Here is a 24,620-nt window from a genome sequence, read left to right as displayed (position 1 = left end):
TCCGAGGCTAGCCTCGAGCTGATTCCCCTCTTCCTACTCTCCCAACTGCTATGCTGTGGAGACAGCATTTTAGATATCAGTTAATTGCTTCCGCTGCTAGTACAATCAGGGCACTTCTACCAAGACCTTGCTTCTGCGGCAACATTCCTTTTGAATTTGGCAGAAGAATCAAATTATAAGACCATCATCAAAAAAAATTTGGGGAGGGTTAAAAGAATCAGATTTTAGAGCTAGAAGGTACCACAAAAATCATCTAAGTCTGAACTCCTGCATTCACTCCACTGACCATTATTTTCTGTAATGAAACAGTTAGCAACATATTAACAGTGAAGCCAATCTGAATTCCTTTTCAACTCATATCAACATTTCTGTATTTTAAAAGCTGTAAAAATCCTTCAGAGAAAAAGGGAGGGACTTTATCTAGACTGACATCATATTCAGAGACAGATACATTGGTAATTACACTCAGTTTCTCCTTCCATTCACTGAGTTTAAGGCCTTGTCTATACTAAAGGGAAAAGTCAATCTAAACTATGCAATTTGAGTTAGGTGAATAGCAAAACTCAAATCAACTTAGCTTAGATCTACTTACTGTGTGATCCACACTATGCTATGTCTACGGGAGACGCTCCCCCACTGACCCCCCTTACTTTTCTCGATCTGGTGGAGTACCGGAGTCGACATCCGTGTGATCGGTGGTCGATTTAGCGGGTCTTCACTAAACCCACTAAACTGACCCCCGGTGGATTGATCGCCACAGCGTTGATCCCGGCTGTAGTGAGACAAGCCCGAACTGGTAACTGAAACTAGCAGCTCAGTCCTGCCATCAGGTAAGAGGGTTGCAGTTGCATCAATGTTAAGTTGATAAAATTAGCTACTAGAGCTGAGCTGAATATCAAACTGAAGAAAAAAACTGCACTGTAAAATGACTAAGTGTCACAGTCTGACTAGAACACTGAGCATGACTGGAAATGCACTACAAGATATACAACAAACTCAGAGGAAAACTCTACAAATTACCTGTATAGCAAATGACACTGGTATTCTGGGTTTTTTTCTATAGACAGCTCCAATAATTTGTTTTAAACCACAATCTAAGCAACTGTATAACAATGACCTATGGCTTGATTTACCATGGTTTCAGCTTGAAAATTTAAGTGTGACAGCATTCACTAGTCCCATTTTTATTTTTGTTGAAATGATAATTCTGGCATATCACCCCGGAACATACCATGTTTATTTTCAAAGAAGGACTGTGCAGAGATATAGGATGTATTCCACTGGGAAGAGATTTTGTTTTCTGTACAATAGCCAGGAAGCAACCTGTTCACTAGTTCATCGAACTGGCTAACTTTCAAGTCGGACAATCCCAGGTCTCTCAGATTCAGTACAGGCTGTAAAGCAATAGGAGAAGTATTCAAATATTTAATAAAATCAGGTCACCTTATGAAAAGAAAAGTCTGCTAAGAAGGGGATATTTTCACAGAATTACTGATACAGCTTCAACTATCAGATTTTTAAAGAAGAATTTTAAAGTGAAAAACACATTTTAGATGTAGAAAAATAGGAAGACTTAATTAAACCCTAAGAGAAAAATTAAACCAGTTATTATTGATATAAAATAAGCTTCTATACTATGCCATCCTGTGTGTATTAATCACAGTGTGTGTGCTTGTTTGGTAATATATAGCCATTTGTTTGCTTAGTCCATGTTAAGAATGTTCTCTTCATATTTGAAAGTAGATTGATTTAAGTCAAAGTGAATTAAATCACCAATTTTAGTCATGATTTAAGTCAGCAGCCAGGCAACCTTGATTTAAATTGTCAATTTTAAATCTTGTTTTGTATTTGTACTTCTTATTTTCCTGAAGAAAAGTTGATTCTTATTAGTTGGTAATCATTAAAACATATTGAACAGCAACCAGCTATAGCCTTAACACTAAATTTGGTGGTACTTTTTGCTACCCGGATGACACACACCTGTACACATTTATGTAAACAATTATATAGCTTAACGTAAAAATAAAGAATATGAATGTCATGAAAAAAAATGTATATATATGTTATGTTAAAAATGGTGAAAGCTGCATTTCTAATTCATTGGATGATTGGTATCTTGCGATTTGTTTCAAGCTCTATTTGGATGGAAACTGGAATTCAATTAAATGCACACAAATAACATTTCAAAGTTGTTTTATTAGTTAAAAACAACTACCTTAGATGTGCTGAATATAAAGGAAAAAAGTTTATCAAAATATGTTTTGCATTTAAAACTAACTGATTTATTAAACAAAGTATTAGCTGTAGTTATGAACTGATTGTTTCTGGTCACTATGTCCTTCAAGATTTTATAATTAGTAGATCTCATCCTCTCATGCCTAGTTTTCATTTATAGATTGGAAGAGTAAAACAAGTCTTCCTGCTTTTTCAACTCAATTATCTTCTTAACTTTCAATGAACTAGTCATTGAACTGAACTACACCTCTATCCCGATATAACGCGGTCCTCCGGAGCCAAAAAAATCTTACAGCGCTATAGGTGAGACCACATTATATCGAACTTGCTTTGGCCCCCCCTGCTCCTTGTCCCCTGACTGCCCCCTCCAGAGACCCCCAATTCCCTAATCACCCCCAGGACCCCACCCTCTACCAAACCCCCCTGCTCCCTGTCCCGACTGCCCCGACCCCTATCCATACCCCTCTGCCCCCTGACAGGCACTCACCATCAGCAGCGGGAAGTGGAGCAGCCCGGCCCCACCCCATTCCACTTTGCCAGCTCCCAGCTGCGGTGCTCCGCTTCCCGCCGCTGCTGAGTGCGGGGAGCTTGGGGAAAGGACTCCCTCTGTACTTACCTGCGGCGGTAAGCAGAGCACCGCGGCTGGGAGCTGATGGAGTGGACTGGGCTGGGGCCGGGCTGCTCCGCTTCCGGTGAGTGCGAGGAGGTTGGGGAAAGAACACCCCCCGCACTCACCTGTGGCAAGAAGCGGAGCACCGCGGCCCCAGCCAGCTCCGCTTTCCTTGTCCCGGCCCCAGCCGTGTCGCTGGAGGGGCCGGATTTGGAAAAAGGTCCCGCACTCACCGGCAGTGGTGGAGCCACCCAGCCCCAGTCCGCTCCACTCCGCCAGCTCCCAGCCATGGCACTCCATTTCCCACTGCAGGTAAGTACTGGAGGCATTCTTTCCCCAACCTCCCCGCACTCACTGGTGGCGGGAAGTGGAGCGCCGCAGCTGGGAGCTGACACACTGATCCACCGGAGCGCTGCTTTACCGCTTTGTACGCAAACCAGTGTTATAACAGGTCATGTTATATTGGGGTAGAGGTGTACTTGAATAAAACAAAAAAGAAAATATTTTCTCTGCACTCACAAAAGAAGCTATTGCTATCAAAAGCTGGTTTAGCACTTCAAACTCTGGCTTCAAGTGCTTAACCAGTGATTTCCCATCAGTTCAGTAGCCTGACTTTCTTAAAAACTTTGGTAGCAACCTGTACTGCTTACTTTTTTTTAATGTAATGTCAATTATTTTAATATATTATAGTAAATTCAGGCCTTGACGTAGATTGTCATAATTTCAATTTTAAAAAAAACTTTACTTTTAAAAAGATAGATTCAATATAAATTTTAAAAATCTGATTTTTATGTATTTTACAAAAATATTGATTTTTATTCATGTTTTCTACTATTGTTCTGGTTTGAGTAGACAGATGCATTATTTTCCTACCTCTCTCAGCATCCAGCATCTTTCTAATCTTTGAGATGTTGCTATTCTGTCAGAGAAGAAAAAAAAATCCCCCAAGAATGTGCAACAGCAGCTATCCACTAGTTAGACTGACTGAGGTGTAGAATCTTCTGCAATTCTGGCTTTTTTGCCAGCTTTTTTTTGAGTGGTGGGTGAGAAATTGAGGAAATGTGGATATTGGATATTTCACAGTGGTTTAAAAAAATTACGGTAGAAACCCAGATAAACACGCTCTGATCCCTATATAATCACACTGAAGGGAAAAGCATTTTGTATTCATGGCTCAAGCACTGGGAGTGATGCCAGTGTTGGCAATCAACGTACAAATTACAAACTAGAATTTGGCTCTTTGCCTTATTTGTGCCTATCTGGGAGGGGGGAGGAGAGACAGTATCCTATCAAAATATTTACTCTTTTGTATGAGCAAAATGTTTCACTTTTCTGATTAATTATGCATAAACCAGTTAATATGACAAAACTGGAACTGCAGAACCTAGATCTTACCAGCATCAGCTCAAAAACCATGATGTTCTACTTGGCAAAGCTTGATTCTTGATCAAGGCTATCAAACATACATCCCACACGAACTCATGTGGCTCACACGAAACATCCATACTAATCCATACATAACAGGATCTAAGTTTTCATTTCCATTACATCTGCCTTATTCTGCAGACAGTCTGAAACAACTCAGCGCATGAACTCTTCCCCTTTTAATCTGATTGGGCTGTCAACTCTAAAGCCCATTGATAACACGTCAGTGTCAGTGTTAACTATTTAATCACTGATCATTTTAGTAAGTGGAAAGGGAGTAGGAGTGATACCCACTGTGTTGGGAACTTGGAGTTGCTGCGGGAAAGAAATTCAGAGAACACAGGAAACTCTCAAAGAGAGGGAAAGCAGGAAAGAAACAGAGAAGGGGGAAAGAAGAGAAAAAAGGCAAAAATAGTGGGGTTAAAAATGAGTAGATTCTGAGTGACAGAACAATGACACACTGAACAAATGACAAAACAATTAAATGTTTAGTTACTCCATGCAGGTTATATTTTCTCCTTACAAACTTCCTACTGACATCAGTGGGCACCATGACGGGCATTGTGGGAAGTACATAGTCCTGAATTTATACTATGGTACATGGACCAGAAGTAAACGTTATGAAAATGGGATTTAGGTGCTTTTGAAAGTTTTACCTTTGGTGATGTCCATATCGCTGATTCTATGATTTTATTTCAAATTTTGTTAACATTACTTAGAAGAGAGTGCTACAGGTTTGTTTTAATGACTTACGAGGAGAGAGGAGGCACAGTGGACAAGAACAGGAAGGGGGCTCCAGGTAAGAATGTTTATCCATTTCACATTTCTGTAAATGCTGATCGCTCATTAAAATACTTGTCTGCTTGTAATTTAAAGTACCCATATAGAACAGTAATAAGCATGACAGCATTGGCTATATATAAAAATAAGGCACACATCTGTGCATTGTAAAAAAATGTGATATCATTTAAAAATAATTTCTTAGTAAAATCCAGTCTGGCAATTTTTAAAAAAAATGAAAAATCTTCAAACCTCATTTAAACATAAATATAATTCCCAGTCTCTCAAAAATTCCTGTTACCTCACTGCTTTGAGCATCATGTTCTGGGGCTGTATCCCTCTGTAGAGACTGAATAGATGCTGTGCTGACAGAAGTAGCTGAGGTTTTTGGTGAATGGAAGGCATTGATGAGGTGACTCAGAGGAACTGTAACCTGGTAGAAATTAAAGATTAAATTAATCAATCACACTAACAGAATATAATGCCATACATGAATTTTCTCTTCAATATTTATATATCTAAATACATCCCCATCCCAGATAATGTATAAAATGATGATCTTAGACAGTGCCTTCCAAGTTATGTTCTCAGAATGCTTTTTGAACTTTGCCTCTAAGGTACAGATGGAGACACAAAGAGTTAGCGATCATCAGACAGTAAGCAACCAAGGCAGATTAAGTCACACAGGTAGTCTACCAAAGTAGGAAACAGAACCCAGGTCACCTAATGTACAAGAAAACATGTTAGATACTCAAACACAGAGTTGCGGGGACAAACAATCAACTTTTAGGCTACCCATTAGCTTTCTGTTAACTAAAAATTCTCTTCTCATAAAATGTATCTTTTTATAAATTTCTTAATAACAATAGCAGATAAAGAAATTATTAGCTGTTGCAAAAGGAATAATGTTTTGCCAGTTTTAGTGTGATCCTGTCATTTGTTTTTTTGTGTTGGTGATCAATGTATAGTGTGAGGTGCCATTGCAACCTCAACTGGGAGAGAATTGCCTAGGTATTATTGAAGTGCACTTAGAAGACATTAAAGAGGCCTTTCCAAGAAAAATGTTGACCTCTGATGTATTTTTGCAACTCTATTTACATTTTGAAATTTATCCTTCCTGAAAAGTTTCTACATTAGTGTAGGTCTCTCTTTAGAAGAAATAATAGGTATTTGTTAAAACATGCTGGTGTAACTTCTGCTAATGTAACCTATCTAAAAAAGTATTAATAAGTGTTTGTTTTCTAAACCCATTTTAAATCTACTTATATATTTAGAAGTCTTGGATTTAGAAAACCACACAAAGATGATATAGGAAAGTGAAATGGTCTCCTAGTAAAGCACACAATGCCCTCTCCTAAACATCTATTTTTGCAGGATTCTCCCTAACTCTGCCCAAAATTAAGTGAGAGCAATTGCAATGCTTCTTTGGTTTCCAACTGCACAAATCAGTTTCTCTGAAGTCCTAGTGTAGTTTAAGCTAGGTTGTTAAGTTACTTAACTTCACTAACACTTTGGATCAATCTACACGATCACACCACACTGCTTTATGGTCACAGAGTTCAGCCAAGTTTGATAATTTATTCAATGTCTGAAGTATCCATACTACCAACTTGGTTGGTCAAAATTGTTATGTGGTTTCTTGTAACTATATCAGTACATAGCCCACTAGTATACATACACAGATACCTAGGCAGGACGTGACCAATTATTGGCATACATCACTGGGACTAATATGCATGCAGGTAAACCTGCTGCTAAACTATACTAATCCCAGTGGCCTAAGCCATTCATTGGCCCCGCCCTGCCTGCAGATCCATGCTGTGCCCTCACACAAGTATAGGTAAGCATGATGGCAGAGGATAGGCAAGAGAGCTGGGAGAGAATGTGACAAGTGCTGCCACATCTGGGTGGCAGTGCCCCAGGAAATAAGTAGTTCACAGTCAGTTGTCAGAAGAGAAAGCAACTGTCAGTTTTAAAAAAATTATAATACTGGGAAAAAATCAGAAGTATTATGTCATCTAAGATCAGTGTAACTGAAAAATCAGAGAAAAATATTCTTCAGTTTCATTAAACAGCACTTTTTATACAGTCAATTTCATTCTGTCCCCAGTCAATCTGATGTTTGAGAGAGACTTTCACATGTAGCAGAGCGAAGACATTTGAAAAGTAAATGTGATTACAGAACCATAAAAAAAAAGCAAAGGAACCTATAGGCAAGAGAAATAAATGAAACTATTTTAAACAGACTACATTTCAAGTTAAGTGTCCATTTAAATATTTAAGAGATTTATTCATTTAGCTGTTGTTGTCCAGGCTCCACAATGCATTCATTGGTTCTTCTTGTAAACAGGATCAGAGTGGTTTCCATCACGCCAGAGCAGGTGTCCACTAAACCAGGATTTGGAAGCTGATTTCTCAAACAGAATCCCACAGCACAACCAGTTTCCCCACTATGTATTATATGGTAAAACTGTAATGCTCTTTTAATGAACTGTATGGAGGACACAAATAGTGAGGAGACTAGAGTGCCACCAAAGGGTAATCTAGATAATTAATTTGCTTAGAGAAAGAGTTCAACTTTGCCTAATAAATACATGCATTTATCTGAAATTTCGCTAGAGATTTAGATTTAATTGGTGTTCTACCTTCCATTTTCTCTTTCAGAGTTTAGATGTCCAGGAGATCCTGCTTAGGCAGCTTGTGTATAAGTGGGATAAGTCTGGACAATACAAAGTATATGTATATCAACTGACTGGTTTAAAAAAATAAGTATTTTGTAAACAGGTAATCTATATCATGACGACTCCCTCCCCATTTGCTTCTTTTGCTGGACCAAAAATTTGGCCAGAATGCTGCATGTTCAACATTTTACAGATATAGTTGAAATATTTTAAATGTAAAGTTTTATTTCTTTATAATGCACTATGCTAATCTTATTAGTCAATTGTTTTCCCACAGAGCTGAGACCAGCCAAGTGATGCTTTGGTAGCTCCCAGGCTTGCTAAAACTGAGAACTAGTATACCTAAGATCAGCAAATTAAAGGATGAGGGAGAAGATCCTGGGAAAAGCTGAGGCCAGCTAAGTAACATTCTTGGGGAGAGAAAAATTTAAATACTGAAGAAACCAAACAGGCCACTGGAGAAGTGTCAGTATGGTGTACTATCTAGTACTAGCTCAACTCAATCAGGGAGGGATATTAAAAAAGTCACACAAACAAAAGCTGAGGGCAGATCCAAGCCTGGGAGTTTTCAGAGAGCCTTACACATTGTACTGTTAACACAACTGACATTTTCTGTTTGGTTTAATATTAAAATTTCTACTCTTATGTTCTGTGTGAATAGGACAAATAATCATGCCAGTATTATCGGTTACTAGCATTTGTTACAAAAGTACTTGTTCTCTATGTAAACTGGGGAAGTGTTATAACGATGTTAGTAAGCCATACTGTAGCCCAAGCAAGAAAAAAACAATAGTCTAACACCCATGCATTTAATCAGGGCAGGGAATTGGGCCTAATGAGGAAGGGAATAAGGAATGCTAAGGGACAAGACGTGTAGACTGTATTACACTGTATCAGAGCCTGGAATGTAAAAGGCTGTAAGCTGCACACTTATCAGAAGCTTAGGTATTTTCAGAAGCTGAGGTCCAATCAAGGATACTATGTGTATGATCTAGGTCTCTCTCTTAGATATTTATATGGCCCCACTTACTGTGGCATATAAGCACCCCACCATCTTTAATATATCACACAAATGTGAGGCAGGGCTGTACTAATGTCCCCATTTTGCAAATAGGAAAATCAGGCACAGAGAAACCGACTTTTCAAGGTTGCTCAAAAGCCTCTGACCAAGCAGGGATTCGACCCGAAGTTCCCCAGGTTAGCACTCTAACCACTGTACTAGTCTACCGTATTACACACCTCATTCCTCCCACTGTTGACACATGAAGTGACAGAGTCCAGGAAGTGTCACAACCTCCTTTGTCAGCTAAGAAAGGGGAGAGAAAAATTCCCTAGCCGAGCCACCAGAGAGAAGAGAACTCGAGAGAGAGAAAATGGAGAACCCGCTCTCCACTCAGGACCGGGTCGGGGTATCGAGTATCTCCCGCTAACGCCCCCCGTGCAGGTGTCTGTCAGGAGACAACCTAGTGGCTAGGTCTCACCTTTGGGCGCCAACACGCCAGTTTCTCAGAATCCCTCCCTGAAGCAAAAACAATCGCCCCCTCACCCCGCTCCCTGCCCCAGACTGGCCTCGGTGGCACGTTACAACACAACACATACACCCGCTCTCGCGCCCCCCGGGGACTTTCTGGGGCGGAGTCTCTCAGCGCGGCGGCTCCGACACAACGGGCTGGAGCTGCCCAGCCGACCCATTCCCTCAATAGTATTCCGCGGGGGGGGGGGGCGCCTCTTGCTCCCCCGTATCCCGAGTCCCACCCGCGCGCCAGCCCTCTCACCTGGGGCTGCACGGTGGTAGAGAAGGAAAACATCCTCCCCTCTATAAGGGCGGCGGCGGCGGCGACTCCCCCTCCTCCCGTGCCGGGAGCGGCGATCTACACACCCGGCGGTCTTCGCCTCTCACTCCCTCTGGCCGCGGCCGCCGGGAGAAGCAGCGTTCGGCGGCTCCACTCCCATGGAAAATGGCCGCCTCCTTCGGCCGGCAACGACTAGGCCAACTACAACTGTGCCGGAAACGGCCAGCGCGGCATACCGCTTCCGGGTCATAGTCCCTCCCGAGTCCTTCCTGCCCGGCTACCTCCCCTTCCTCCCCCATAGCAACCAGACACCTTAGCAACCAATGTGTCTCATGCGCGTACACCAACCTCTGTTTACTACGCTCTTGCGCGCGGGAGCAAACCATTCCTTCCGCCTGACGGGGGAGGGCATAGGACCGAACCATTTCCGAGGGGGGGGGTGCAGCTGTGTGTGAATTGCAAGCGTCAGCTGCTGTGTCCAGCAGGTCGCAGCAGGAGGTCGTCGTTTCGGAAACAGAGAGCTGGGGTATGGGTAAAACAGGCCTACTTTTGAGCAGCCTGTTTTTGCAAAACCTAACATGGTGTGAGAAAACCAAAATGCAGCCCTACCCTATCTATCTCTCCAGCCACCACATCACTCCACTGGTCCATCACACCAGGGGCCCAGCAGGTGCTCTCAAGGTCAGCAAACATCCCACAATTCTGGGCCCTGATCCTGTAACAACTTATGCATGTACTTTACTCCCATCAGTAGTTTAATCGAAATCAGTGGAACTCTACTCATGGTCCTAAAGTTAAAAATGCAGAAGCATCTGCAGGATGGGGCTCTTGGTGTGCAGATCCCCATGAAGGCCTGGAAAAAAGGTGGCAAGGTTAGTAGCACCACTGCCTCCATTACCTAAAATTTGGGAGATTACAGGTGACCACATAGCCAGTAGGGTCCTGGAGATTGCAGAGCCGACTATACTGTTTCCCTTCTGGATCCCACTGGCCTGGCCACTAGAGATTGCCAAGGCATCTGCCAAGTTTCCAGGGTGATGTGCAAGCCTTGTTGTAATTCTAGAGCAGTGGTTCCCAAACTGGGGTTTGTGAACCCCAGGGGGTTCACGAAATGTTACAGGGGGTTCTTGGAAAAAAATTCCCTAATGGCGGCCAGAGCTGTCCCTAGGGACCCCAGGCAGCAAGGGGCCAGCAGCCTGGAGCCCCTGGACTTCCAAGAGCTAAGAGGATCAAAGCAAGCATATCTATCACACTGAGGAGATTTAAACTTCACGACTCCTTATAAGAAATGGAAAGGGAGTTGGATATTTTTTGCTGTTTTTAAAATTAATTAGGCAGCTAATGTTGTTTTAAAAATTATTATGACAAACAAGTTTAAGTTTTATTGTAACATGCATTGTTTGCCTGGACTGCTGAAGGCCTGAATGCTTGTGCAGGAGGAACTCTTTGAGCTGGCTTCTTAAATAGCTTCATGCTGTTTCACATCTGATACTCCTTGATGAAACATTGAATAAGCCTATTATAAGACAAGGGTCCTAAGTGATACAAGCTAAGAAAGTGAGATTTTGGAAGAGTGATGCCATTTTCATAATGTAATAAAAATACTATAATGATAAATAAGAACATAAAAATGGCCCTACTGGGTCAAACCAAGGGTCCATCTAGCCCAGTATTTTGTCTTCCAGGTGCCCTACAGGGAATGAACAGAACAGGTAATCATCAAGTGATCCTTCCCCTTTCGCTCGTTCCCAGCTTCTGGCAAACAGAGGCCAGGGACACTTAATAATAAATAGTGTGTAATAAGCATATCATAAGAACAAATGTTATATTTCCAAGTTCACTGCTTTTATAATTTATACTCAGGTAAATGAGAGAATCCCTGGAAATATTCATTTTTAGGAGGGGGTTTGCGAGACTTGACATTTTAGTGAAAGGTGTTACGGGTTGTGAAAGTTTGGGAACCACTGCTCTAGAGCATCAAGCAGAAGGCTACTCTACCCAAGTCTTGAAAACATCTCTCTAGTTTTGTGGGATAGAATGGAGCTGCTCCCCTCCTTTGCTCCCTGCACAAGTGTTACATAGTGGGGATTTTCCATCATTATGTTGTATGTGAGCCTAAGTGAGTCTTACTGTTTTGCATGAATGCTGTGTGTGCTTCAGTTTCCCTATGTATTGCACCAATGTCTAGGTGGTGGGAATAAGGGTGTGTGACTTTTGCAGGGGCTGCTCCAGCTGCTTGCACAAATGCTATGGCCACCCTTTCGTAACCTGAGACCCAGCAGGGAGATGCGACCAGGTGACTCTTGGCCTGGGAAGCGAGAAAAGGCCAGAGGAGGAGCAATGGGCAGGGCCGGGGCCAGGCAGCTGGAGGCAAGTCAGAGCCCTGGCTCTGGGCTCCCCTCCCTCCACGATGGACTTGGCTGAAAGTCGCTGATTTCTGTGCTAACACATTCTGTTCTACGCTGTGTTCCTGTTGACTAATAAACCTGTTTTACCAGCTGGCTGAGAGTCAGATCTGCCTGCGGAATTAGAGTGCAGGGCCCTCTGGCTTCCCCAGGAGCCCCATCTGGGCGGACTCACTGTAGGAAGCACACTGTGTGGAAGGGGATGTTGAATGCGCCAAGGTCAGACCCAGGAAGGTCGAAACTGTATAAGCTTCTTGCCCTGGAGACAGTATACTCAGAGAGAGGAGGCATGTTCCCCCAGAGTCCTGACTGGCTTCATATGGAGTAGTTCCAGATCATCACCCCAGTGAATCCGAGACAACAAGGCATGGAAGCATTACTCATTCACAGAGCAAGGTACCTCTTGGTGTGAATATGGGTATCAAAATCTGGCCCTCAGTATCTCCAACCAGTACTCCACATCCTACTCTCAATCATCTGATGATACAAATGAACAAATCCTCGTGGCTGTCAGTAACATGTGAAGGAACCCAGCTCGTGGGAAATGGAAAGGCTATCAGGTTTATATTACAAAGAGACTGGAGCTGTAAAATGTAAAATCCAGATCCAACTCTTAGCTGTTCCACAGTTCCTAGGGTTCCCTTCAAATACATTATGAAAATAGCTTGAGTTGCTACACTGTAACCCAAACCTTCCCAAAATTTAGGAATGTCTTGATTCCAGGTTGCAGTTCATGTTCTCTCTAATTTTAGGAGTACTGCAATACTTCTAGAGTGCACTTTTTTTTTTAATTGTCAAAAATAGGACTGCTGGTACTCTAATACTGTTACTCAATGATTTCAGTCCTCTATTAAAGATAATTCTGCAGGAATTGAGATCAGGAGAAGAAAAAATACATTTGGCTGTCATTTTTTAAACTAATGCTTGTCTTAAAGCCATCTAAATTTCACAAACCACAGTCCATGGGCTCTTTAATTTCTTCCCTGAAATCCACTCTGAAATCCACTCTGAATCCAATTCTCTCCTGGTTTATAGCCTGTACAACCTCAGTTAAGTCAGTGGAGTTGCATGGCTGTAAACCAGGGCAGAATTTGGTCTTGTGTGGCTCATGCCATAATATTTATCCTTTTCTCTGCATTTTGTCATTCTTTCCATGTCCCTCTCCATCTGTTCTGTCCTTTTTGGCTATTTTGTTTTCTTTCCTCTCTTTTGTTTGATCTCACTTCTTGTGTCTCTTTCTCTCATTGAATAATTAATATAATTTCTCCTTTTACAGACCGATAAGGTATCTCCTGTCTGTTTTTTGGGGGTGGGGACAGGGAGGTTCTTTGATTTCTTCCATCCTGTCTTCTCCTTTCTCCTTGATGTGTTTTCTACAAATTCCAAGGCCAAGAAAAGACACTCCGGTAATCCATGCATTGTCCATACTAGAAAAATTATCTGTTGCTGACAGTAGGTGCCCATTGCTGAAACCTATTATCAGCAATAGGCAATTTTTCTTCTCCTAGGGGTACGTCTTCACTACAAGACTATTTCGAATCTACTTAATTCGAATTTGTGGAATTGACCTTATGAAGTCGAATTTGTATATCCACACTAAATACACTAATTCGACTGTCTGAGTCCACAGTAACGGGGCCAGCGTCGACTTTGGAAGCGGTGCACTGTGGGAAGCTATCCCACAGTTCCCGCACTCCCCGCTGCCCATTGGAATGCTGGGTAGAGCCCCCAATGCCTGCTGGGGGAAAAAATGTGTCGAGGGTGGTTTTGGGTAACTGTCATCATTGAACCGTCAATCACGCCCTCACTCCCTCCCTCCCTGAAAGCGCCTGTGGACAATCTGTTCGTGCACTTTTCTGCTCAGTGACAGCGCGGGCGCCACAGCACTTTGAGCACAGATCCCACTGCAGTTATGGCCGTTGTCAACTCCTCGCACCTTATCGTCCACCTCTTCCACAGTCAGCTGCTGAGAAATAGGGCTACTTTTCAATGGTGCTGCGAGCACTGGTGGACCATGGGGGACGTTTTACCAACATCAACGTCGGGTGGCCAGGCAAAGTTCATGACGTGCTTGTTTTCAGGGACTCTGGTCTGTTTAGACGCCTGCAGGAAGGTAGTTTCTTCCCGGACCACAAAATAAGTCTTGGGGATGTGCAGATGCCTATAGTGATCGTCGGGGACCCAGCCTACCCGCTAATGCCCTGGCTCGTGAAGCTCTGTGCAGGCGCCTTGCACAGCGACAAGGAACTCTTCAAGTACCAGCGAGCAGTGAGCAGCGTGACCTGTGACTGTTCAGTTTCTTTACAGAGAAGCTGAACCTGCCCCTGTTTCTTTACCAAGTTACTGTTGACTAGCATCTGCAGTTACATACCCCGCCCACCCTGCTTCCCCAACTTCCAACACACGTATAAAAATAAAATACATGTTCCACTGTAACTTTACAAAGGTTTCTTTATTGATGACTTTGCGTTACAGGGTTGAAACTGGGACACGGACTGTGCTGGGTAGGGTGTGCGGTGATGTAAAGACCGCCTGTAAACTCGAGGAATGACAGGCTCCTGCTCCCAGAGCGGTCTGCAGTGCCGGACTGGATGTTTCAACGGAGCCTGCCATCCCTCCTTTTTGGGACTCTGTGTGCGTGGGCTATGTGGCCTTTTGGCGGGGGAGGACGGATACAGATTCCTCTGCTGCGTGGCTCTGTGGTCCAGGACAGGGACCGTTGCATGAGATCTGTAACCCCCCCTCCCCTGCTACAAAGTCACGTACCCCCCCACCCACACAGAACCTGCAAACCACCTCCCATACCGACCAGGGTACATACTGACTGCAGTGTGTGTGTGACCTGCTGCTGATCCTGCCCCCATGTCTGTACCCTGGTAAAAGTGATTGTCCTGTCAAATTACCAACCCCCTTCCCCCCCTTCAAACACAGTCTCCTCTAAAAGAACATGACGGAAAAAGTAATTAACAGAAAAGTATTTTTTATTATCAACTAGACAGTTAGGGGATGAAACTGGGATGGGGGCTTGGGTGAGGCGGGAAGGAAAGGACTTCTCAAAAATTAGGCTATGAGAGCTTTTCGGTACTTGAGCACTCTGCTGGGGTGCAGTGACAGTTTACATGGCCTCTGGCGCCCCTCCTTCTGGTTATTTTGGGTGAGGGGGGTATGGGACTTTGTGGCGGGGGAGGGCGGTTGCAGATACACTGCAGGGGGGCTCTGTCCTCCTGCCTGAGGTCCTGCAGAACATGCACAAGGCGCAGGAGCATGTCCGTTTGCTCCCTCATTAGTCCAAGCAGCGTTTGAGTCGACTGCTTGTCTTCCTCACGCCACCTCTCCTCCCCTTCGCTGTGTGAGCGCTGGTACAGAGAGAGGGTCTCCCTCCACTGGCTCTGCTGGTCCGCCTCGTCTCGGGAGCACCCCCTAACTTCAGCGAACATCTCGTCCCCTGTCTTTTTCTTTCGCCGCCTAATCTTTGCCAGCCTCTGTGAGGGGGATGCTGTGGCAGGTCTGGAGACAGTCGAAGCTGTGTGATGGGAAAAAGGGAGTGAATTCCTTGCAAAGATAAATTTTGGCGAACAACGAACACAGTGTAGTCTGTCTCTGTGAATTCTGGGTTGAGATCCCAGTGCCTGATGGGGCAAAAACCATTTTCGCGGGTGGTTCTGGGTAAATGTCGTCAGTCATCCCTTCCTCCGGGAAAGCTACAGCAGACAATCATTTCAAGCCCGTTTTCCCTGGATTGCCCTGGCAGACGCCACAGCATGGAAACCATGGAGCCTATTTTGCCTTTTGTGCCTGTCACCGTATGTGTACTAGATGCCGCTGACAGAGGCGGTCCAGCAGCGCTACACAGCAGCATGCTTTTGCTTTTGCATGATAGCAGAGATGGTTACCAGCCATACTGTACCATCTACCATACCATAAATTGGTAATAAGATGGGCATGGTTACCAGTCCTTTTGCACTGCACCATTTGCTGCTGTCATAAGTGCCCCTGGCTGCTCTTAGTTAGGGGCGCAAAAGCCAAAATTGGGAATGACTCCCTGAGTCAATCCCTCCTTTTTGGTATGTAAAAATAGAATCAGTCCTGCCTAGAATATGGGCAAGTGTACTAGAGAACCACTGTATCAGAGAACCAGAGAGCACAGCTGCTCTGTGTCAGATCCTGCATAGATTATGAGCTGAATGCTATTCACAGGGGGTGCTCCTGGAACAACCCCACCTGTTCATTCCATTATTCCCCAGCCTTCCTGGGCTACCATAGCATTGTCCCCCCACTTGTGTGATGAAGTAATAAAGAATGCAGGAATAAGACACAGTGCCTTGTTAGTGAGAAATGAGTGGAAGGCAGCCTCCAGTTGCTATGGTAGTCCAGATAGGACATTAAGGAGTGTGGAGGAGAGGAGCCCAGCATCCTGCTGCTAGTCCAGGGGCAATTGAATCTTTTCTTTACACATGAAGGGTGGGGGCTGATGAAGCTCAGCCCCCTGTTGCTATGATGAGGACGGTTACCAGCCATACTGCACCATCTACCAGGAAAAATTAGGGCCAGGTGCCCTTGATCGACCTCACTGATGCTAGTACACATGGTTACCAGTCCTTTTGCACTGCCCCATGTGCCAATAGGCTGATGATGACGATGGATATCAGTCTTATTGTACCATCAGCCATCCATAGCGTGGGGGGAGTGAGGATGTCGGTGTTCAGTGCTGCACCATCGCATCTATCTTCAGCATTCAGTAAAGATACGGTGACATGTAAAAGACTCAACAGAGGATTGTTTTCCCTTTCACTTCTGGGGGTGGGGGGGGGTGCGTAAATTGCCGAGCTATGCCCTGACCCACCGCGGACACTGTGTTTGACCCTAGAAGCATTTGGAGCTCAGCCAAGAATGCAAATGCTTTTCGGAGACAGCAGGAACTGTGGGATACCTTGCGTCCTCAGTCCCCCCTCCCTCCATGAGCGTCCATTTGATTCTTTGGCTTTCCGTTACGCTCGTCACGCAGCAGCGTGCTGAGTCTGTGCTATGCCGTCTGTCCGGAGTTTTTTTAAAAATACTCTGGACCAGGCGTAACATTACAGTAATTCCCCTAATTAGATGCAGGACTCTCCGAGCGAGATCACCATGAGGACGGTCACTGAAGGAGATAGAGAGCGCATGCTGCGTGAAAGCCAGCACAAACCAGGGCCCTATGCAGCCGTGCTCGGGGAGGCAATGCTCCCTGAGTACCTCATGAAAGCCTCGCGCGGAAAAGTGTGCTGCCACGGAGCACCCAATAAGGCAGCTCTCCCCAGGAACCTCCTGCGGAGGCTTTTCGATTACTTCCAGGAGAGCTTCGTGGAGATCTCCCAGGAGGATTTCTGTTCTATCCCCATATATAGAGAGACCTCCTTTTCACATACTTCAGATTCCTGTTATATTAAGAATAAAAGTTTACATGGTTAAAGCACTTACCGAGTGATCCTTCCCCTGATTCAGGGTCCGGGTTAATGGCCGGGGACGGTTGGTAGGGGATCTCCGTGACGGTGATGAAGAGATCCTGGCTGTCGGGGAAACCAGCATTGTAAGCGCTGTCGCCTGCCTCGTCCTCCACAAACCCTTCCTCATCTTCCCCATCCGCGAACATCGCCGAGGAACTGGCCGTTGACACTGTCCCATCGTCAGAGTCCATGGTCGCTGGTGGGGCAGTGGTGGCAGGCTCCGTAGCGTCCGTTTGCCGCTTTGATTTTTTGGTAGCCTTGTCTGGGGTCCTTGATTTTCACGCGGCGCTGCGTGGCATCCCGGCTGTATCCTCTGTCTCGCATGGCTTTGGAGACCTTCTCGTAGGTCTTTCCATTCCGTTTTTTGGAGCGCAGCTCCGAAAGCACAGACTCCTCGCCCCACACACCGATCAGATCCAAGAGTTCCCGGTCAGTCTATGCTGGGTCCCTCTTTCTATTCAGAGATTACATGAACTCCTCTGCTGGAGAGCTCTGCATCGCTGCCGGTGCTGCTGAGCTCGCCCCGATGTCCAACCACGAAATGAGATTCTAACTGTCCAGACAGGAAAAGGAATTCAAATTTTCCCGGGACTTTTCCTGTGTGGCTGGTCAGAGCATCCAAGCTCGGACTGCTGTCCAGAGCGTCAACAGAGTGGTGCAGTGTGGGATAGCTCCCGGAGCTAGTAAGTTCGATTTGCATCCACACCTAGCCTAATTCGAGATAGCCATGTCGAATTTAGCGCTACTCCCCTCGTCGGGGTGGAGTACCGAATTCGAACTAAAGAGCCCTCTAGGTCGAATTAAACGGCTTCCTAGTGTGGACGGTTGAGCGGTTAATTCGAATTAACGCTGCTAAATTTGATTTAAAGTCCTAGTGTAGACCAGGCCTAGAATAGGCAAGGCTCTATTGAGTACACTGTATTGCATCTAAGGATTTTTTAAGGGAGGCCCTAATCCTGCAATCAACTCTGCTTGGGCAGGCCTTTTAGAGCTCAGTGCAGGATCAGAGTCTTAATGTATTACATCTTTATGAACAAAATAAAACTTGTGTCAGACTAGTCAAGTTTTCAATGGCAAAATCATGCTGGCACATTTTCTTTTTTTAAATTAAAAAAATTGCTGGCAAGTTACATGGCTAAACTAACACAAAAGAGATGTGGGCATCACATTTCTTGCTGTAAGGGAAAAGGTAAAGCAGTTTTATAATGGACATTTTGAGAAGAACAATTAAACACAAACTTTAAAGGGACATTGCCAATTTGAAATCTAATCAGTATTTTATTTTTAAAAAGAGCTAATCAAATGTTCAGATAGTACACCTGTCCCTGTAATCACATGGCAAAGTTTGTGATTTAGAATCACATTTTTCTCTATTTTAAATGTCTCTAGATTCACAGAACAAACTGAAGAAACTCTCAAAATAATAGACTATACAGGGAAACAATGAAACTTGACTTATACAAAGTACAGTCAAATGCACAAAATAAACAAAGTTCTCAATCCTTGAAAACACTTTACTTAGGAAGATTCTGTCCCACCCTCCATTAACTTTAGTAATCTCTGTGACCTCCAGGTTCTATGTCTGTACAAAGTTCAATGGAGGATCAGATTTTAAGACAGACAACAATATTTTTCTCTCTATTCGTATTCGGTTATGGTAATATTAATTATTTTTACCAACAATGGGTTAAAATAGTACAAAAGTATGATTTTTAAGTTGACAGTGTCTAAGTTTGGGTCTTGATCATGCAAAGATTTCATGCTTAATTTTTAAGAATATAAGTAGTCCCATTGAATTCAATGTCTTTGTAAGATTGGGGCCTAATTTGCTATACATACTGTGACAGGACCCTTTGTGTACATCCTGAAACTATGGGACCACTATGCCCCCTTCTCTCTCCAGCCTGGGCTGTCTCTCACAAAGCTATGCGAGTGACAAACAGAAAACCCCTGCAGGAGCTGTGATCACTCAGCCACCAGCATGTAGAGACCCACACCCAGCTAAATAGCTCTCCAAGCCACTCATGAATTATACAGAGAGAGGCACCACCCAATCACCCCAGCCTTGCATCCCAGAAATATACCATGTTGCACTGCTCCAGACTCCCTTGGACAATACAAGCTCATTAATTAGTTCACCACTTCAACAAAGGGTAGTGAACAGCCCTTGTTAACCTGAACTGAGATTCACCAAGCACTTCAACAACAACAAAAACAACACTGTTTTAATTAAAATATAAAACATATTTATTGACTCCAGAAAGATTTTAAGTGATTATAAGTAACAGGCATAGAGATCAAAGTTGGTTACATAAGAAAAAGAAACAAATTTGCAGTCTAAATTCTACAGACTAAGTAAGGTTTGAATCAAACAGCTTCTCTCACTCCAACAGAGGTTACAGGCAGGCTGCATTCCCTCTCACCTTGGACCAATCCCCCCTGTTCAAAGTCTTTGTCTTCCAGACGGTCTTACAGCTGTTGAGGTGTGGGAGCGGAGAGGCCACATGATGATGTCACTCTCTCTTTTATACTTTCTTCCAGCCACTAGAAACATCCTTGCTGTGACATGGGGTTTAAGTACCCCTCATTGCATATGTGCCCCCTCTGAGGTGTCTCTGGGAGAGTGGATTTTTCTTGATGGGCCATCAACACATGTCTGGTTGGTCCTGATGTAAATCTGTCTTGTCAGTTGCTCCTTTGTTGTCACTGAAAGGCTGGCTGTAGGTATCTCCCAACCTCACAACATATTTTAGTAACACATTATAACTTTACACACAATGATAGTACATACAATTCAACAGGATATTAACATTCAACAGATCAAGATCTTTTAAATGATACCTCACTCACAAGGCATACTTTGTACAAAACATATCATAATATCACAGTGGTGTATATGTGGGTTCCAAGGTGCTGTTTTGAGGTAGAGTGTCACACAAACATTTGTGAATCTTGTTTAATGTAAAATTAATTTTTTCAGCTGTTCAGAAATCTTAAAATCTGTTAATTTAACAAAAAACATTTTCCAAAAGAAACCTTACTTTTTCCTTATGTCTTTTCAATCATCAGCACTTGTCTGTCTGGAGTGGCTTGCTTGAAATCCTCATGTATGTTCCCTTCCATAAGATGTGGCTCAGATGAGTAGTGAGTACCAAGAGGATATCAGACGGGCCATGTTCTCACTGAGAAGCATTTGAATAGGCTTTTTGTAAATCCTAAAGACTGTTTCCTGTTCTCAGAATATCTGGAATTTGAAGATAAAAGTTCATGTTCCAACTAGCTTCTTTTGGGCATTCAAAGAGGAGATTATGGTGGATTTTAGATGAGTTATTCTGAAAGGAGTTGGTTTTATACTTTTGCAATTATTAGTCTATTTAGTGTGTAAATTACCTGAAGAGCTCTGGGGAGCTTGAAAGCTTGTCTCTTTCACCAGCAGGAGTTGATCCAATAAAATAAATTACCTCTCACCACCTTGTCTCCCTCACAGGGCCGGCTCCAGACCCCAGCGTGCCAAGCACGCGCTTGGGGCGGCATCCCAGCAGGAGGGCGGCAGGCGGCTCCGGCGGACCTCCCGCAGGCATGCCTGCGGAAGGTCTGCTGGGACCGCGGCTCCGGTAGACCTCCCGCAGACGTACCTGCGGAGGGGCCGCTGGTCCCGCGGCTCTGGTGGAGGTCCACCGGAGCCGCGGGGCCAGCGGACCCTCCACAGGCACGTCTGCGGGAGGTCCACCAGAGCCGCGGGACCGGCGACCGCTAGAGCACCCCCCGCCGTGCTTGGGGCGGCGGAAATCCTAGAGCCGCCCCTGCTCCCTCATATTGTAGGACCAACACTGCAAACAACTTCTAACATTTGTATGACACTGTTGCAGAGTCTAACTAAGTAAACTATATTGACACATAGATCCTGATTTTGCAGTGATAGACACATTCCTGATCCCAGTCAATGCTGCTGTAGTGGCAGGTGGAAAATAGCTGCTGTAGTCACTGACACTACTTCCTCATCTAACAGTAAGTGAGGAATGCACAAGACTTCCAAGTTAAGAACATTAATGACAAATGGGATATACATTCTGTAGACAATAAAGCAAATACAATCTCTGTCAACTGCCACAGTTATAATAGAAGTTATTATATGAGGTAGTTTAATGGACATTCAAAAGGAGAGGTGGTTCATCTGGATAGTTATAAAGGACAGGTGAGTTTGGGGATATTTACTGAAGGGCATTTATGAGCTAGTTGAGTAACAGTTATATTGAGAGGCAGCTGAGGGAAAGAAAATTGCAATGTGGTCTAACTGGGGACGATCATGAAAGCCATGTAGTAGGGAGTGATTACATCCAAGGATAATTGCAGCGGGGGCAGCTGTGATAGGACATTAACAAGGCCCTTCAATTTCAGGTTTTATTTTGTTTAAAATTTCCCAGAAATTTATCAGTCTTTATTACAAAAATTAAAAAAGCTTGGAAAAGAGTGCACAATACTAGCTTTGCAGTTTTCTGGGTAAATATCAGGGTTAATATTGGGGGACAGGAAGACAGACAAAAAAAAATCAGCGAATAGAGACCAGTAAGCGTATTGGAAGTAAAGGCAATTTACTGTTGTGGTTTATTTTGTGAACTGTACATTAACAGTAAGCTCCAAAGCTTGTCTGTCTCACGAACAGAAGTTGGTCCAATAAAAGATATTACCACACCCACCTTGTCTCACTAACAGTATGTACACATATACACACACATGTATCTTCCACTGCATTGCCTCACTTTAACAAACTGCCTCACATTTACACTTAGACTAACTTATTATCAACATAAACACATGTTCCTAACGTGTAAGGTATAGGATTTTTTCTTAACATAATCAGTATTTTCATGTACTTCGGTGGTCCAAAATTCAGAGGAAAAAAAACAGTAAAAACTGCATAATAGCTTTTGTAAAACCTGGGAATTTTTCAGCAAAAACTGCAAATGAAGGGCCTTAATTACACTACACTAATCAATTACACTAGAGCAGGAAGAATAGGAGTACCTGTGGCACCTTAGAGACTAACTAATTTATTGTAGCATAAGCTTTCTTGGGCTACAGCTCACTTCATCGGATGCATGTAGTGGAAAATACAGAAGGAAGATATATATATACACAGGGAACATGAAACAATGGGTGTTACCATACACATTATAAGGAGAGTGATCAGTTAAGATGAGCTGTTGTCAGCAAGAGAGAAAAATAACTGTCTGTAGTGGTAATGAAAATGGCCCATTTCCAGCACTTGACAAGGAGATATAAGGAACTGTAGGGGGGTGGGGAAGATAAGCATGGGGAAAGTTTTACTTTGTATAATGGCCCATCCACTTCTCAAACTGGGTATCGGGACCCCCAGTCTCCTCCCTAAACCCCACTTTGCCTCCAGCATTTATAATAGTGTTAAATATACAATAAAGTGTTTTTAATTTATAAGGGGGTGCTGCACTCAGAGGCTTGCTATGTGAAAGGGGTCACCAGTACAAAAGTTTGAGAACCAGTGTACTAGAGGTAGTTGTAACAGGATGTTAGGTGTTGTTTACATTACAGACAGCTGCACTAAGATATTGGAAGCAGTGGTATTGGGGTCGGTTGCACTGAGGCATTAGAGACAGAGCTGCCTGGGGGGTCACTTACATATAGAGGCAGAGTTGCGATGCGGTCAGTTGTACTGGGGGACAGACCACTTAATTCCCCAGAGCTTACGTGGCCCCCAGTGCGCTTGCCAGATCGGTCACTGCGCATGCGCACACGCTCGTTTTCACCCCTCCCCTTATCGCTCTCGGAAGTCCTGCCCAACCCCCGTGCCTGCTGCTGTCAGTTGGCCAATGACGTTACCCGCGGGTGGGGCGGGGCTTAGCTTTGAATTGGCGCGGGGCACGGAGCGGTCAGTCGGAGAGCGCGGAGCCGCGCGATGGGGACTGTGGAACCCGCGGCTGAGGAGAGGGGCCCCGCGCGGGTGAAGCGCATCGCGGTGCCCCGGCCGCCCTCCATCGAGGACTTCACCATCGTGAAGCCCATCAGCCGCGGCGCCTTCGGGAAGGTCTACCTGGGCCGCAAGGGGGGGAAGCTCTACGCTGTCAAGGTGAGAGCGGCGGGGCTGGAGTCCGACCCGCGGGGCGGGGAGTTCATCGCTGCTCCGGTTCCCGCAGTCACACGCGGAGCGCGACGGTCTCAGCAGGGCCCAGCGCTGCCCTCTGCAGACGGGACCCCGATAGCCCGGCAGGCAGGCAGGCAGCAGTCCCCAGCGATGGCCCGCCCGCCCAGCCGCCCGTTTGGGGCCGGATTAGCCGCGGGCTCGTAGCAGCTTCACGGGCTCGTCCCCCTCCCGCTGGGAATAGCCGGGGGTGGGGCGCGGAGCTGCCGGGGGTGAGTCAGTCTGGGAGGTCTGAAGCCGAGCAGTCGGACCTAGACCTCAGCTGGGCCCGGCTCCTACGCGCTCTGTTGCGCGGCGGGTGCGTTTGGCCGTTGGCGCTGCGTCTTGCTGGGGGCCAGGCCCCGGCCTGCGGGGGCGGGGGCCGGGGAGTCGCGGCCCGTGGTGCGCTCGGCGGGCGCAGGAGCCGTGAGTCTGTCTGGGTTCAAGAAGCAGGTTGCTGGGCTGAGTCGGGCTGCGCTCAGCAAACCGGAGCTCAGACCTGAGAGGAAAATGAACTCTTACTGCTGGGCCCAGAGTCAGGGGTCCGTGAGCGGCAGCTGCGCGTGTGCAGGCTGCTCCGGTTCCAGTGGTGTCCTGGCTGGCCCCACCACCCCTTGTTTGTTGTGCCCCGCGGTGTTCTCCAGGCAGGCTTGTGCCTGGAACTTTGCGTTGTCTGTTTGCCTTCCCTGCAGCTGTGTGGTTTGGACCTGGTCTACACTACAGTTAGGTGATAAGTGTCCACACTATAGTGTGCTCCCGTTGGTGTAAATTGCCCACTACACTGATTTAATAAGGCTATGTCTACGCTACAGCATATGTTGGCAAAACTTACATTGTTCAGAGGTGTGAATATTCCACCTCACTGAGCCACATAAGTGCTTTTGTGTGGACAGCGCTGTTGACTGGCGAGCTTCTCCTGCAGACATAGCTTCTGCTGCTCGCTAAGGTGATTTTTTTTATACCAATTCTCTCCCGTTGGCACAGAGCGTCTTCACCAGACTCGCTGCCCATTTGCTGTCACGTTGCCCATTATGGTCTCATCCGCCACACCAGTATG

General features: G+C 45.1%; 2 protein-coding genes and 1 long non-coding RNA gene across 5 annotated transcripts in view; 1 reads left to right on the top strand and 2 right to left on the bottom strand.

Annotated features, from left to right (window-relative positions):
* The window catches only part of YME1L1 (YME1 like 1 ATPase), a 34,326-nt gene extending 24,524 nt beyond the window's left edge, over window positions 1-9,802 (bottom strand). For both annotated transcript variants that reach the window (XM_045005194.1, XM_045005195.1), the window contains exons 1-3: window positions 9,507-9,802; window positions 5,352-5,483; window positions 1,232-1,394 (exon numbers count right to left, since the gene is read on the bottom strand). In XM_045005194.1, coding sequence (XP_044861129.1) covers window positions 1,232-1,394; window positions 5,352-5,483; window positions 9,507-9,539 — 328 coding nt within the window. In that variant the 5' untranslated portion in view covers window positions 9,540-9,802. The remainder of the gene's footprint in view (window positions 1-1,231; window positions 1,395-5,351; window positions 5,484-9,506) is intronic.
* A 5,600-nt stretch (window positions 9,803-15,402) lies between these two features.
* On the bottom strand, window positions 15,403-23,198 carry LOC123363799. 2 transcript variants are annotated; one of them, XR_006576900.1, is made up of 3 exons: window positions 23,065-23,198; window positions 20,451-20,653; window positions 15,403-15,452 (listed from the first exon to the last, which is right to left on the bottom strand). It is a non-coding gene; the product is annotated as an uncharacterized LOC123363799 (long non-coding RNA). The 2 variants fall into 2 exon arrangements; XR_006576899.1 differs by lacking the exon at window positions 15,403-15,452 and adding an exon at window positions 19,670-20,145.
* A 108-nt stretch (window positions 23,199-23,306) lies between these two features.
* MASTL (microtubule associated serine/threonine kinase like) overlaps window positions 23,307-24,620 on the top strand; it is a 53,802-nt gene continuing 52,488 nt past the window's right edge. Inside the window, exon 1 of the mRNA XM_045002799.1 lies at window positions 23,307-23,512. Within this exon, the coding sequence (XP_044858734.1) occupies window positions 23,342-23,512 (171 nt within the window). The 5' untranslated portion in view covers window positions 23,307-23,341. The remainder of the gene's footprint in view (window positions 23,513-24,620) is intronic.

The sequence above is a fragment of the Mauremys mutica genome, chromosome 2, assembly GCF_020497125.1.
Source record: "Mauremys mutica isolate MM-2020 ecotype Southern chromosome 2, ASM2049712v1, whole genome shotgun sequence".
Lineage (NCBI taxonomy): Eukaryota > Metazoa > Chordata > Testudines > Geoemydidae > Mauremys > Mauremys mutica.
Note: the sequence above shows the minus strand (reverse complement) of the source record. Positions and strands in the feature narration are given on the sequence as shown.